At 40.5% G+C, this 14,014-nt stretch overlaps 1 protein-coding gene across 14 annotated transcripts in view; it reads right to left on the reverse strand.

The window, feature by feature from the left end:
* The window catches only part of FNBP1 (formin binding protein 1), a 110,914-nt gene that overhangs the window by 3,280 nt on the left and 93,620 nt on the right, over positions 1 to 14,014 (reverse strand). For 6 of the 14 annotated variants that reach the window (XM_056352325.1, XM_056352326.1, XM_056352322.1 and 3 more), the window contains 6 exons: positions 10,392 to 10,501; positions 7,451 to 7,583; positions 6,182 to 6,303; positions 5,573 to 5,712; positions 5,002 to 5,160; positions 805 to 2,295 (listed from right to left, as the gene is read on the reverse strand). In XM_056352325.1, the coding sequence (XP_056208300.1) occupies positions 2,261 to 2,295; positions 5,002 to 5,160; positions 5,573 to 5,712; positions 6,182 to 6,303; positions 7,451 to 7,583; positions 10,392 to 10,501 (699 nt within the window). In that variant the 3' untranslated portion in view covers positions 805 to 2,260. Of the gene's footprint in view, positions 1 to 804; positions 5,161 to 5,572; positions 5,713 to 6,181; positions 6,304 to 7,450; positions 7,584 to 10,391; positions 10,502 to 14,014 lie in introns of those variants that run through there. The other 8 variants (XM_056352323.1, XM_056352318.1, XM_056352317.1 and 5 more) reach the window with 4 other exon arrangements.

The following is a 14,014-nucleotide window of genomic DNA, read 5'->3' on the forward strand; positions in this document are numbered from 1 at the left end:
ACAGCATCCAAGCATCCACCAGGTTTCAAGAGGTTAAGGACAGCTCCTGAACTCAAACGGTAATCATTCACCCTCAGCCCACCCTTCCCGCCAGCCTGGGGATGAGCGTCACTGGGGTAGTGCTCTCCTCTGGGAGGACGATGCAAAACACAGGAGCAGGACCCTTCTCTGCTGCACTTAGAAAAAACAATTAGCTTTTTAATGTTCAATCTGCAAAGTACCACCGCATCTGTCGAAGTGACAGCTCCAGAAACCGTGCATGATACTGAACTACAACTGGAAGCTAGAATACAAAGAATTTTGCAGACGAATGCAGACTAGCTATCCTTTCCACAATAGGCTGCAAAGACCTTTCATTCTTAAGGGTTGTCCAGAAATAAATAGGTAAATGAAAGCAGTCTTAGTCTCCAAACTCATCCTTTGCCACATTCCTGTACCCACACACTTCTGGCAGTGGATGTTTTCTCTGTGGCCAAGAAGCTACAATCCAAAAGTGTGATCTGGCCAGAGACTATCGTATCCAAGGGAATACAGGATAAATCCAAACTTCCTTCACATTCAAGAGAGCAGGGGAACGAACCTTCTGATCTCCTTTGCACCCACTTCCATAAGAGAAAAAAACCCTCCAAATGACAGTATGAAAAGTTTTTCACAGAGCCACAACAAAATAATATTTTTCCTGAAAAGGAACTGCATTTGTACTCAGTGTAGGAAGCAAGTGAAAAGCAGCTCTGGGCCATTTGTCTTCCCTTAGTGAAGTTAAACCTCAATGAGTTGTCGTTATAAAAAATAAACTCACAGGAATGTGAAAATATAATGTTTATTAGAAGAAGACACCATGGTACATCAAGCTATAAAGAAATTCCCAACAGATGACGATTCTTTAAAAAATAAGAATAGAAACAAAACCTCCACACTGGCCAGACTTTACAAACCTTAATGTAAAACAAGTTTCTATACAAGACCAACCAGATGCAGGCAGTTGAGTAACCAGAAACACTTATGAACATAAGAGGGACTGAGTAGTTATCAAAACAACAGCTAAGTTAAACAGAAGAACAGCCTATAAAACAATTTATATTTATACATATATAAAAGGATAAAAACAATTCAAATTAAGTAACTTTAGTTTTTAAGTTATGTTATATACATTTTTTTTTATGTTGGGAGAAATAATGGCAAGTATTTAACAAAACAATTTAAAAAAGCCACAGTCCAGTTTGTAATTACTGTTTCCTAAATAATTTGGCAAGCATTAAATAATCAGGTATATCCTAGATAAAAAGTGCATCAGCATGGTTAACTTTTATCTATTTATTTATGAGAGTCAAGGCTCTGCATAATGGTTACAGCAAACAAACAGCAGAGCAGAGCTGCAACACTGAGATTCACAGAGCTGCCTGTAAGGATTTATTTATATAACGGGAGGTGAGGAGGAAAACACCCACAGTGGCAAAGAAGCCAGAATGCCAGTAAGCCCAGGGCTCCCAAGCTTTTTTATCAGGAAGTTTAACTTCACAAAACAGCCTCTATTACTTGCATGTTACCCAAACAAACCACTCTGGTGGAAGAAAACATGGTATTTTTGTTGGGTGCAATTAAGTTTACATAAAGCTGGTGATTTCATGCAAGTTTTTGTGTATCACACTATTTCACAAGATCCCTCAGTGGAAGACAGATTTGTTCCCAATAAGATTATGAGGTACCATATTCAATAAGACAATAGGGTCAAGTCTTGAACAACGAGGCCCAACTAGTTCCTGTATTCAACAGCTGTCAGCACCAGATACCTGTTACATGCAGAAAAGCCCTGCAAGAAGCGACACCCATGTGTGCACAGAGAAGTATTCTTCCTCATCCCCTAGCAGTTAGAGGCTGGTGTAAGCCCCAAAACATGAGATTACACTCAGATCCAATTCTTAGCCTGCATGTTTTTGAGCATTTGTAATAGTTTCCTGTATGCATCACAAACAGAATGAACTGTGTGGCTCTGATTTCTATTAGGAAGGACAATAATGCTGTTTACAACTAAAGTGATACAGTTGGGCCAGTACTTTTCTTGGCAGTGATGCACACTTAAATTTCAAGAGGCAAACTTATACATGCATCAGCTGAGTGAACATTACCTAACAGAGTCTTTCATTGATGGAGATATGACATGTGCATTCATCTCTTCTAAAGAAAACCTTCTGAAATAGAGCTCTTAAAACAACCGTAGCAGCAAACCAGTAGAATAAAAGGTGAACAGGCCTATGCAAACCTACTCAGAGATTTTCTGAAGGGATTTGTACACATCTGGAAAAAAAAAAGCAAAACAAGATAGACATTACTGTTCTTTTTGTGATAGGGTCTGCTAACACCCTCTGACTGAAGCTACTGCTGTAAACTTCACAAAGTGCCCTCACACAGGTATTTGCAGGAGTACGCAGACCTAGCTTGGCTCCCATGAAGACTAAATCAGGAGGGCGACTGCACCATGTGACTTACCTGTCCTATTCATCTCGGGTTCAGCTCAGCAGCAGAGCCCTGACAACACAGGCGTCAGCACAGTGAAAAAGTTTGCCAGCTGCCCAGTGGCTTTTCACAAAGCATTTAGCAGTTGTGTTTCCCAGGCAGAGCTGCCTCCGGCTCACGGCACTGGCACTACTTGGGCAGGCAGGCACAGCCAAGTCAGAACTGATTCTGCTGGCTAAGGGTCACACATGTACTCAGAGAATGCACAAGTGCTCCCACCCTTCATGCAACTAACCTTTAGAGGTACCAGTTGCTCAAACTTCTTTCCAAAAAGAGGAAAGAACTACTGAAGCTTGTAAATGCTTTAGTATTTACAGTGTCATTTTCAGGAACATCATAATTTCTGTTTCAAGGACTGTATAAAGTCACTTCTACTAATACATTAAAAATCAAATGAGAAATTTGCAGCTCACAACAAAGTTTGTCTTCTAAATACAGCAGCACTTCCCCTAAATGTTTATACTGCTACTGGGGCATTCTATGGAAAGTTCTCTTTTAGTTTTTCTTTTTAACCAAATAATTCAGAAATAAGAGGTAAATATGATAGTTTCTTTACATTAGATATTCTCAGATACATTTGATTTTGTTCCTGAAGTCCAGCAAAATTAATTAATTAAACTTAAAATGATCTGAAAAATTTTGGTCGTTGCTACAGAGGTGGCTGCAACTGTATCAGCCTTCACTCCCAGCACACTCTGCATTTTTACCATCATTCGGCATCATCCTGTAACTTACATAATACCATTAACACACTCATACGATTTTCTGGCTGGTATTGCAGTGGTCCTGCAATAGTCTCCCCAGAAGGGTAAAGACAAACTTCTGCTAGTTCAATTAGCAGGACTGTCGGGGTTTCTCACCCCACCCAGAGATACACTTTGCTTCACTTCCCATCTGCCCTGCTGCTCTGCTCATGAACAGGTGATTTGCTCTAATGTTCCACTGATGTGAACCACGCTGTCTGAGGGCAGGAGAGCCATGCTTGTTACTTAAGACAGACTGAGATGCCACACTAGCTTAGCTGTTTCAAGTAGCCTACACTGCTGAACAACAAATTTTCTGGCAGAATAATAATGTTGCTTTCAACTACTGCCACAAAGCAGTCAACCTCCACAGGAGAACACCGGGTAACAGATGGGGCCTCCCATTCTGTGCTTTCTGCCTTGTTCTGAACATGAAGTAAGGAGAATCTATGACCCATGTTCCTCTTTGAAAGATTAATAAAAGTGGACAGACGGGCTCAGCCTTTTGCACTCTTCTGCATCTCTACTGACCCTGTATTTGCCAACACTAACATAAAACTACCATATTATGGCAAAACAAAACAACACTCCAGACTTTTATCTGCAGCAGACAAGGCACTGCACTGTTTAATACTGAATCCAAGACAGTGAACTGATCAAGTTATAGTGTTTGTTTACAGAGACAATCCTACTCCTCTCTTCCTACTGTCCATAAATTCCAGTGGGAATGGTTCAGTTTTCTTCTGAATTGGATGATGCAGCTTGCTTCACACCAAGAACTCTAAGACCTAGGAGACAACAATAATCTGAAGGATTAACTGACTGAAAAAACACAAATTATTTAACAGTGGACCTCAAAAACATCCTGATTTGAAACAGGACTAAAATATTTTGATTTCTTGGTGTATTACATTACCAGGTGTTCACAGTGCTAGCATATATTCTAGCCAGGATTGCCCTGTAGCGCTGCTTGCTTACACAATACACATACTTGTGAGGAGTTAAAGCAACAAAGAAACAGAAGATTGTGAAGTCTAAACTCTGAATGTCTCCATTGCTCTTGGAGCAGAAGATTAGACCATTAGTTATGGTCACCTGAAACAGCAAATACATCTTCTGAAATGTATCAAGGCGGGAAAGAATAAAGGATCTCTCAATGTTTTACCAATTTATCAAGAATCACAGAGTGCTGTGTAGAAAGGTTTTGGCAAGATCTCTCCTTCCTCTCCCAAACTAACTGACTGACAACCATGCTTCAATCCAAAAGGTCCACCGAACACACTGGACTCTGAAAAGCCACCACACTGAGACACAGAACAGCAGCAAGTCCAAATATTTCCTATACAACATTCCACTGAATCTGTTTGGGACAAACAGCTGACTTGTGAGTGTGTCTGAAATGTCACCCGGATATCTGAGGAGAGCGTGTATTATCCCAACTGGCTTTGTGTTTCCTGCACTAAGTTGGATGTGCAATGGCAGTGACAGTTGAACAAACACTGCCTAGGAAAGGCTGTATTGCCCTTCTAGTTTTACAGTCTACCACATGATCCTTCTCTGATCAATAAAAAGCATGTTTTGCAGTACAGCAAGCCATATTAGTCCACATACGAAATAATGCACTTTGTGGCATTGTACAGACTTTTAAAAGGCTCTATCTGCAACACGGAGCAGTTTCAGGGTTGACTATGTTTGTGAAAGCAAATAAAGTAGTAATAATAGTATTAAATATAAGTCATAGCACCTTTGGCATTTTTGTCCAAATAGACTTCAACATACGACGTAGGGACATAGCCCTCCTCATCTTCGTTCCTTCGGATTCGTGTCCACCCATCACCTTTGTCTTCTTCTATTACATAGAGCATTTCTCCTTCTGCTACAGAAATTGTTCCTTCATTCTGACCTGAAAGACACAGTAACATGGACTTTAGGCTGTCCTGCACAATGGGAACCACAGATGCAACAGGGGGTGCTCAGGGCATGCTCGGGACATGTGCTGATGCAACCTTTGCTGCATTGCTAGCAGCAAGAACAAGAGCATTTGATTCTGGTGACAGCAGTGTGTACCCAAAGAACCAGATGAATGTGATCCTGACATAAGCATTTTGGTTCTTTTTCTTCCAGAGTCCTACATAGTAAGAGACAAACCACTGTCTTAGCGCCTCTCTCTACAAAACAGAATCATACCAGAGCCTCATTTGCCCTTTCTTTGTCTATTTAAGCACCGCAGGGGTTAAATGAAGGTTTCCCACTTGTCCTGGGCATATGAACCAAACAAAACAGTAAGCAAAGTAAGAGTAAACTTGGAGGGCTACCTTCAAATGTATAGAGCGCTTTACATGTTCCTATGGTGGGTAGTGGTTCTTCATCATCAAATTCATCATCAAAATCTGTTGCAGGTACTTTCATCTCAGTCTCCTGACTTTGCTCTTCTGTGTAACTGCCATCTGGGCTGCTCAAGAGAGGAAAATACACAGCAACTATAGCGACCAATCTCAGGAGCAAAGATAAAGACTTAGTTATCAGACACCTAAGGCAAGGTGAGCAACCGTAGCTGGAGCAACTTAGCAATTCCAAAGCATGCTCAAGAACTGGCTGTTACACTAGCCGCTGTCACAAAGTTACGGGTGAGACAAGTAATTTTTCCCATCAAAAGCTGTAAAAAAATACATCTCACTCACCTTCACAGCAGTGAGCGTAGGGGTTATTATGCATTTCATCACATTCAGAAAAGTAGCTCTTAAAGCTGGTATCTCACATATGCCAAAATGAGCACGCAAAACATTTCATGGAGTGCCTACATTTACCGTGGTTACAGAGTAAGTTTCTGAATGCTGCAGAGCTACACTCTTCCTGATTAATAAGCTAAGGAAAGTGGGTCCGGTTATTAGTCTGAACAGAACAGCTCTGTACAGATACTGTACCTCTCCCGGTCCTGCGCACAGCTGTTTACTGCTGAAGTGTTCTGGGCTTCATAGAGTCCACTCTGCCGCCGGGCCTGTTCATTCCGCATGGGTAATCTGCCCTCAACCTCAGCCAGCCAGCCCTATAAGGGGAAATCAGTCTCATGCATCTCTCATGTTCCGACTTGCAAGGGGATATATGTTGCTTTTACTTTGCTGTGTCATGTTTGACATTCAGACTACAGAACCAAAACCAGTTTGTAAACATGTTTAAATTTTCCTGTGTTGCAGCTGTCAGTGGAACAGATTCTGTACTTTAAGTGTATAAAGTGTATATCAAATCTACCAGTCTTGGCCGGGGGGGGGGGGGGGGGGGGGGGGGGGGGGGGGGGGGCAGAATAAATCACACTTACTGAAAATTTGATTCATTTGATTCTTTTTAGACACTAGGTGCTGAAAACACCATGACCCAAGACAAGCTGTTGAGATGCTGCTGCTCTAGTCACAATCAATTAAAAAGATGTGTGGCAGCTTGTAATAAGTGTCAGTAACACCACAAACACAGCAATCTTGGTGGCTGCTGAATGCAAGCGTACTAAACCTGGGGAGAATGAAAGAGCCCATGATTTGCAAACGGGTAAGAAAGGAATGGATAGTAAAGCTAACAACTGTAAGAAACACCAAAAATTAATGGGCTGTATCTATCTATGTGCATAGTGTAACTTACAGGGTGAAGTTTTTTCTCAGTCCTGTAATTCTTCTAATGCAAATATAATGACTTCATGTATTCCAAATACTCCTTATGCTCTTGAGATTTTGTATCTCTAAGAAGCTTCCTGTTAATAGCAGACTATTCCTTAGAAGATATTTTAACTGAAGGCTTCTGTCTTGCCTTTAGATACCTATAAATGATACTCTGAATTTATGTTCCTCTGATTTTCCAAAGACATCTGTAACATGATGCTCCAAATTATTTAATTAATTAAGCACCAGAACCCCTCTGGGCAGTCGTCCAGAGAGCACTATTATTTCCTCTTATCTTTCCCTTCGCATGATTTGTTTTCTGTGACAAACTAAACCAGCAGGACTATTGGCTGACAGTCACAAGAGATGATGCATATTTATGTTACACAGATAGGCTTGAAGATCTCAATTAATCCAAGTGCTTAAGTAGCACTTACCTATACATAGTAAGAAAATGCATCAATACATCTCGAAAAAGCAATGAAGAATCTGCTCAGAACTGAGCATATGTTGAGCTACTTTTTGCTGAAATGTCTCTTCCCATACCTCAAACTTCTGAGCTTCTAATCGTAACTTTTCAATGTTCTGTCCAAGTTCTGCTAGTCTGTGGTCCACACTCGCAGCATCTCCCATCTGTGGGTTCTTGATGTACACATCTTTCATTTTCGTTAAGGCATCTCTGAAAGACAGAAGAAAAATTAAAAATGTGTTAGTGCAGCTGGGGGCAAATGCCTTTCTCTAAATGAAGGCAAACAAAAGGATAATAAACTGCCTCTTCTTTACTCTGTGGTTCAAGCCTAACCTGTAACAAAGGTAACAGAACATACATCCAGGCAGGGGGTTTTGCCCTGTATAGAACCAGCCATTAAAAAGTAACAGTAAAATCACTCACCAGAAGAACATTTACACTGTCAGAGATGGTGAGTGATGCCTTTACCTACAATATGACATGACAGAGACATTGTACACAAACCAAATTCTCCAAGCTCCTAGATTAAAAGGAGGTCCTTACTCTGCAGGCAGCTGAGGGTTCCACAGCTGAGGTTGGCAGGAGGAGCCTTACCAGTGGATCATGAGGCTACACAGGACACATGCTATGTCAGTACAAGCACACAACACATTTAGACCAAATGATTCAAGCCTGAAGAATCTTAGCAGAAAAAAGACTAAATTCTTGGACAGTGGCCTTTTGCAAGGCAAAAGGAGGAATTTGGTATTGACTTTTAGCCTGACATGTTCTTTTATTTAGTACTAAAATATCTATTTGCTAACCTGGGGCAGAGGGGATAAAATAAATTAAAAAATCATCTCAAAACCATTGCAACAAATAACAGCTTCAACTTTCTAGATGAATATCATCCTAGTTTTTGGGGCACAGACAAACAATTGCATCATTATTATCCATCATGGGCTGAAATCCAGTTGAGAAACTGGGACAAAGAGCTGGACATGCATCTATTAATAATAAAACTGGAGTGCTAACCACAAATTCTCACCCTGCCTGCTGCAGTTTGTCTTTTGCAACCCAAATAATTTGTAAGAATTTACTGCACACTGCTTAAAATGAAGCTAAATCCAGATGGTTTGAGTTTGTCACAGTGCAGCGACAGATGGACCTCAGGCCACATAACACGAACCTGCATCCTACCAAGTTATACAGCATTTTTACTAGGCTTTCTGAGGGCTGTGTTTCATATCAACCCAGATGCCAAAGGCCTATGGTTTCAGAGATGTGAATTTTAAGGCCTGCTATGATGAATGTGGTACCGTAAGGCCAAGATTAATGTATGTGCCTTCACAAGCTCCCTTAGGAAAGCCTGCGGCGCTCTCACTGACAGCAGTGTTGCTGCCTTTGAGCTGAGGCAAGTTGAGGCTGAACTTACAGAAAAAAAAGTTATCTGCATGATGATGAACATTTCAGAGCTTAGAGAAGGGTGGACTTAGGAGCTGGTCTCCTGTATTACTGGCAGAGCTATCCAGCTTTTCTCTAGCCAATAGCTGTGGGGAGGAAAGGTTAATTAATCCCATGACTCAAGTTAACACTCTCTGTATTTTAGAATTTCCCACCAAACTCTTGACAATTGCAATCCTGTGCCTGCCTTTGCTTTGTGTGTATAGAAAAAGGGGGGGAAAGTGTGGGTGGCAAGGAAGTGGGACTGTTCTGTGGTTGAAAGCCCTAAGGGACAATATTGCAAACATATGAGTCACGATTATTACTATTTTTTTAACTCTTACTTAACGCTGGTGCTAGTTCCTCAATCATACACTATCTTTATTTAAAATAACTTCATTCTGCTCTGATTTTATATCTGATTTTAATATTGGGTTACCTCAGAATCAATACAGAGCAGAAAGGAAAATGTGTACAGAGACAAATGTAAGTTACCACAGAGGAAAAAAAACAAAGCAATGAGGAATCATGTAACCACATGCAGTTTTCCTTTCCTATTCATGATATAAAATATAAACGACATTGGGTTAGCAGACAAAATAAACAGATTCTTCAAAGCAAGCTGGCAGAAAACATAGGCACATCTGTACAAATGCAAAACAGTATTTAGGGATAACTAGTACTCGAGAGGTTAAGTCTTGAAATCATTCAAGGAAGAAAAGTTCTGTCTCTTGCAAACGTAACATGCTGAATCTTTAGTACAACTGCAGAACATGAACAAACACAAAGCAACAAATACAGGCTGCCAGAATCAATAAAAAGTGTGCAACTAAAATAGCCTTATTCTCAACCAGAATGATAAATGCAGCCTTGTAGAAAAAGCATCCCTGCTTCCAGGAAATATAAGCTACGGATCAGAGTCTTAAGATATAAACCATTCAATCAGCACGTTTGATATGTTGTCGTGCTCATAATAGCCTCTCTTGTTGGACTCTATCCATGCCCATCACACAGTAATAGGTGCTCTGCTTAATGCTGAGAGGTCTGTGATTGTACCTTTGACTGAGGCTGTATTTACATTCCGTTCTTCCCTAAAAAACACCCTCAGGAACAGCTCACACCAAGAAACAAACTTAGCGTATCTAACAGTATCCTTTGTCTGGCTCACAATTAAAATGCTACTCTGCTGCGAAAGCCCAAGAAAGCAGTTCCAGAAAGAAGGAAAAATCTTCTTCAGTGCTACATTTGTATCATTCCCACCCTTATACCAGGATCTTACTTCTCACAATTCCAAAGGCAGGATATGCATTACACTGAGATGGGAGAATAGAATAAAGAGAAAGCCAGCTTTTGCCCCGGCTCTGACATACATCAGCCAAAATGAAATAACTGATCTCAGAATCTGAGTTGCATAGAGCCTTGACTCTCTCAGGTGGTTTTAGCCATTTGAAAACTCAGGTGGTTCTTTTCTTGGAACAGCACATTAAACCTGCCAAACCTAGAACCTTGTTCTAATTTACTCTTCCTTATATTCTAGTTGTTTCTTTTCTATATGAGACTACCTACTTCATTTTTCATTGGAGAGATTTCACATACCTTTGATCCATCTCCTTCTGAATGTCTTTGTTTAGTTCATCGACTTTTTGCTGAAGTTTCTTTCTTCTTTGCTCAGGTGGGAGATGGCTGAAGTCTTCTGGCCCTGCTCCCTGCACAGAGTGGAATGGAGGAGGGGAAATCAGGAAAAATAAAAATAAAGTCAGAGCCTGAAAGAATCCTTCAGGACTGCATTTTGAAAACAGCTCACAAAAATCTGTGCAAAATCACAATGGTCTGAAGCATTGTTATCATTCATACTGAGATTTACCACTCCCTGAATGGTTAGGAATCTGGACGGCTCAGAAATAATCCCAAGACCACATTCTGCTTCTATACCGCATGATCACCAACTAAAGAATTCCAGAATTCAACAGCAAAGCTGAGAAACTACATTTATCCATAGTTACCAGATTTTATTTAAAAGAGTTCCATTCTCATGGAAAGCTAATCTTTCCTGCCTTCCTCTACTCTGCTACAGACAACATCCCCATAAAAGCAGTTGCTAGCTTTTACTCCTGTATCACAGTTGCACTTCTCAAGTACACTACTAACTGCTGGCTTGATCTGCACAGCCCGAGTGTTGGTCCAACACAGCTAAGGTATGTCAAGGCCCTCCTGAACACACCAAGCTAACAAAAGTAATTCCTCCGGGATTCTGTAATTTAAAAACATGCTGCTTACTTTCCAGGATCCACACTCCATGTCAAAGCCTCTTATTTTTTCCTCTCATTTGTACTAGCATTAAAAAAATCAGAAATTATATAAATCAATCTGAAATCATAGCCAAAGAAAAAAAACCTCTGAAGACCACAGTGGTTACCTTTGAAATGCTACTTGAAATCGATTCTGCTCAAAAGCCCCTTTTCTGCCATCAAACTGCTATGGCTCTTCTTGATTGTGTCAATTTGATACAGAAGACTGATGACACATAAAATACAACCATACTATTTTCTTCAAAGTACCACCTATTTTTGTCTTGCAAGAAGGCAAGGATAGTTCAGGTGAGCTATACTGAACACACATCAATATGAATCAGTTGCACCATAAGGGAATGAGGTACTTGTACATAATCTTAAATTTGTACAGGTTTTTCTTGCTTTGATTTCAGCTCATTAAATGTCCCATTTCTAAGGGGGAATACTGGCCTATGGGAAAAAGAAGGGTAAAAACCACGAAGCTGAGAAACCAAATTCAATGGACCATCAGCTTATTGAATCTTGTGAGCAGAGCTATGACATTAATCTTAATAAAATGCCAAATCTCTCTCTCAGAGGAGTGTGATTTAGTGGACGCACTGCCACAAAAGTTGCCCATTAGACCCTTTCAACTCTGTACTGAATGTGCTCCGAGATACCGTGGGCCTTCTGCCACTGCAGAACTAGCTGTTTAGAAAGAAAATGTGTGGGTGTCAGAGGGATGGAGGACAACTACAGACAGATCATCTTCTCCTCTGGTCAAGAGATTTCAAAATGCCAGAACAGGTCTCATGAAATTGCTGCCATATCGATTTTCAGTAGAAGATGGCATATGTGTCTAGCTAAGCCTGGATCATTTGTGTAATAATACATTTAAAGCTCCATTCATGAGACAACAAGAAAGCAAATTTAAGACAAATGAAAGAAACTACTAAGGAAGTTACACGAATTCTGAAACTTTAACCACATGAAGTCCAAGCAGTGCTTACATTAGTTGCGCATAGTACAGGAGAGATCTGTTTTAATTCATTATTTAATGATAACATTTCACTTGATAGTAATTCCCACATCACATTAAACACAAGAGGGATTGAATACATTTTACAGATAATCTATACACTAAAGCTGATATATCTTTTTAAGGCAAAACAGCTCGAAGTAGCTTTAAATAAATAAGCAGTTACAAGAAAGACTGTAACATTCTTCTCAACTCTAAGCAGAAGGACAGATATGCTTAAGAATACGCCCAGTTATACAGTAACGAAATGCAATAGATGTAGTCAAACAAAATTTGAAAAGCATCTGCTTTTTGATTCTTCAGCTTCATTCAAAAACTCTACGCTGGATTAAATTCAGTATCTTTGTTCACAATGCTTCAGACCAAAGCATTAGTGTTGCACAGAAATGCATGCCTGAGACTAGGAGGTGATCTCACTCAGGACTTTATTCCATGCTCAGTAATTTGCCATCATAACAGAAGCTACACAGTTCCTCCTCCAAAAGGAAGAGTCAAGGACCAATTTTTGCACATGCTGGGCACACTTCATGCTCTCAAGCAAAAGCACATCTGGCCTATCTCTCAAGTAGTGAACACTGCCTAAATTTTTAGAAATGCTTCAACAGTGAGGTGGGGGTGAAATCTGTGCTATTTTTGATATACTATATGATAGGACCAGCAGAGCCAGTGCTCACTAGATTTCCTTGATAAAGACACTGGGATTTAGGATGCAAATTGTCCTGAGATGAAGGACTGTGAAAAAAGAGGCAGTTATAACCAGTTGCTGTGCTGAAGCTACATATGGGGAGAGAACAAAGTTTAATCAGCCGCAGTTTTGCCTCCTGTCCAGCTAGGATGTGAGAGGAAGTTACAAACAAGCTGATTTCCTCTGCCTGGGGTACATATGGGCCTCAGCTCTCTCTGCACATCTTTACGATTTGTGCAATTCTTGGGGAGAGGCCAGGTCAGCCATTTATTTCAGGAGGATTTATTCTTACATACAGAGGCTTAGCTCAGCTACACAACACACTACCACTGTGACCAGGAAAACAACAGAAATCTCTGGTATAAATGTGCTGGAGTATCAGGACAGTGGCTTGGAACAAGGAACAAGGTTTGCAAGTAAGCCAGACACTTCCATCATTCCTCTGACCTACCACAGGTCTTCAGTGAGAAGTAACATTGCTAATGGAACCCAAGCAAGTCACTGTGTTGACAAGAGCAGCCGCACGACCTGAAACCTCCAGAGCTACATGGTCTATGCACTTCCTACAAATAAGATGCTATGAACAAAACAGGTCCACAGTGACACATCCAAGAACAGCACAAGTAGGGGAAAGAGCACCTAAAGGCACTAAGCGGTGAAGAAGAAGAAAATTTGCAAGCAAATGCAGTTAAGGCACTACTGCAGATCTTCTGAAGCACTCCAAAACTGCAATCAGTCATGCGCAGCTCTTGCATGCTTGCCTGAAGTGGGTCTGCAAACCAGTCACGTTCTCCTTGTGACTGGACTCTCAAAGGGCAAAGGAATTTAGACAAGCTGTCAGGAACCTATCAAGGTGTGGAGTATCTCAAGTAATACAGTACCTTGTGTATTACGCTCAGCACATAATTTGCTTTCTCAAATATGTTCACCCCTTCTCTTTCCAACTCAGTACACATATCATCTTACCGTATTTCAAGAAACCTTCCCAGCTGCATCCAAGATAGAATTTAGGATTCATATATATATGTGTATCTTTCCATTTGTGAATTCAAGTCAGACTGAGTTAACCTTGTTGGTTATGGTTTACAGAATTTAATTAATACCATTATTAGTTATTCTGCAAGGACTACACAGGGCTATAAAATGTAGCTGGTAATTATGCAGATTTCCAGTAATATCTGGACACAGAAAGCAAATTTTGCAGCTCTGTTACACAAAAAAGGCA

Source organism: Falco biarmicus, chromosome 9 (assembly GCF_023638135.1).
Source record: "Falco biarmicus isolate bFalBia1 chromosome 9, bFalBia1.pri, whole genome shotgun sequence".
Taxonomy (NCBI): Eukaryota; Metazoa; Chordata; class Aves; order Falconiformes; family Falconidae; genus Falco; species Falco biarmicus.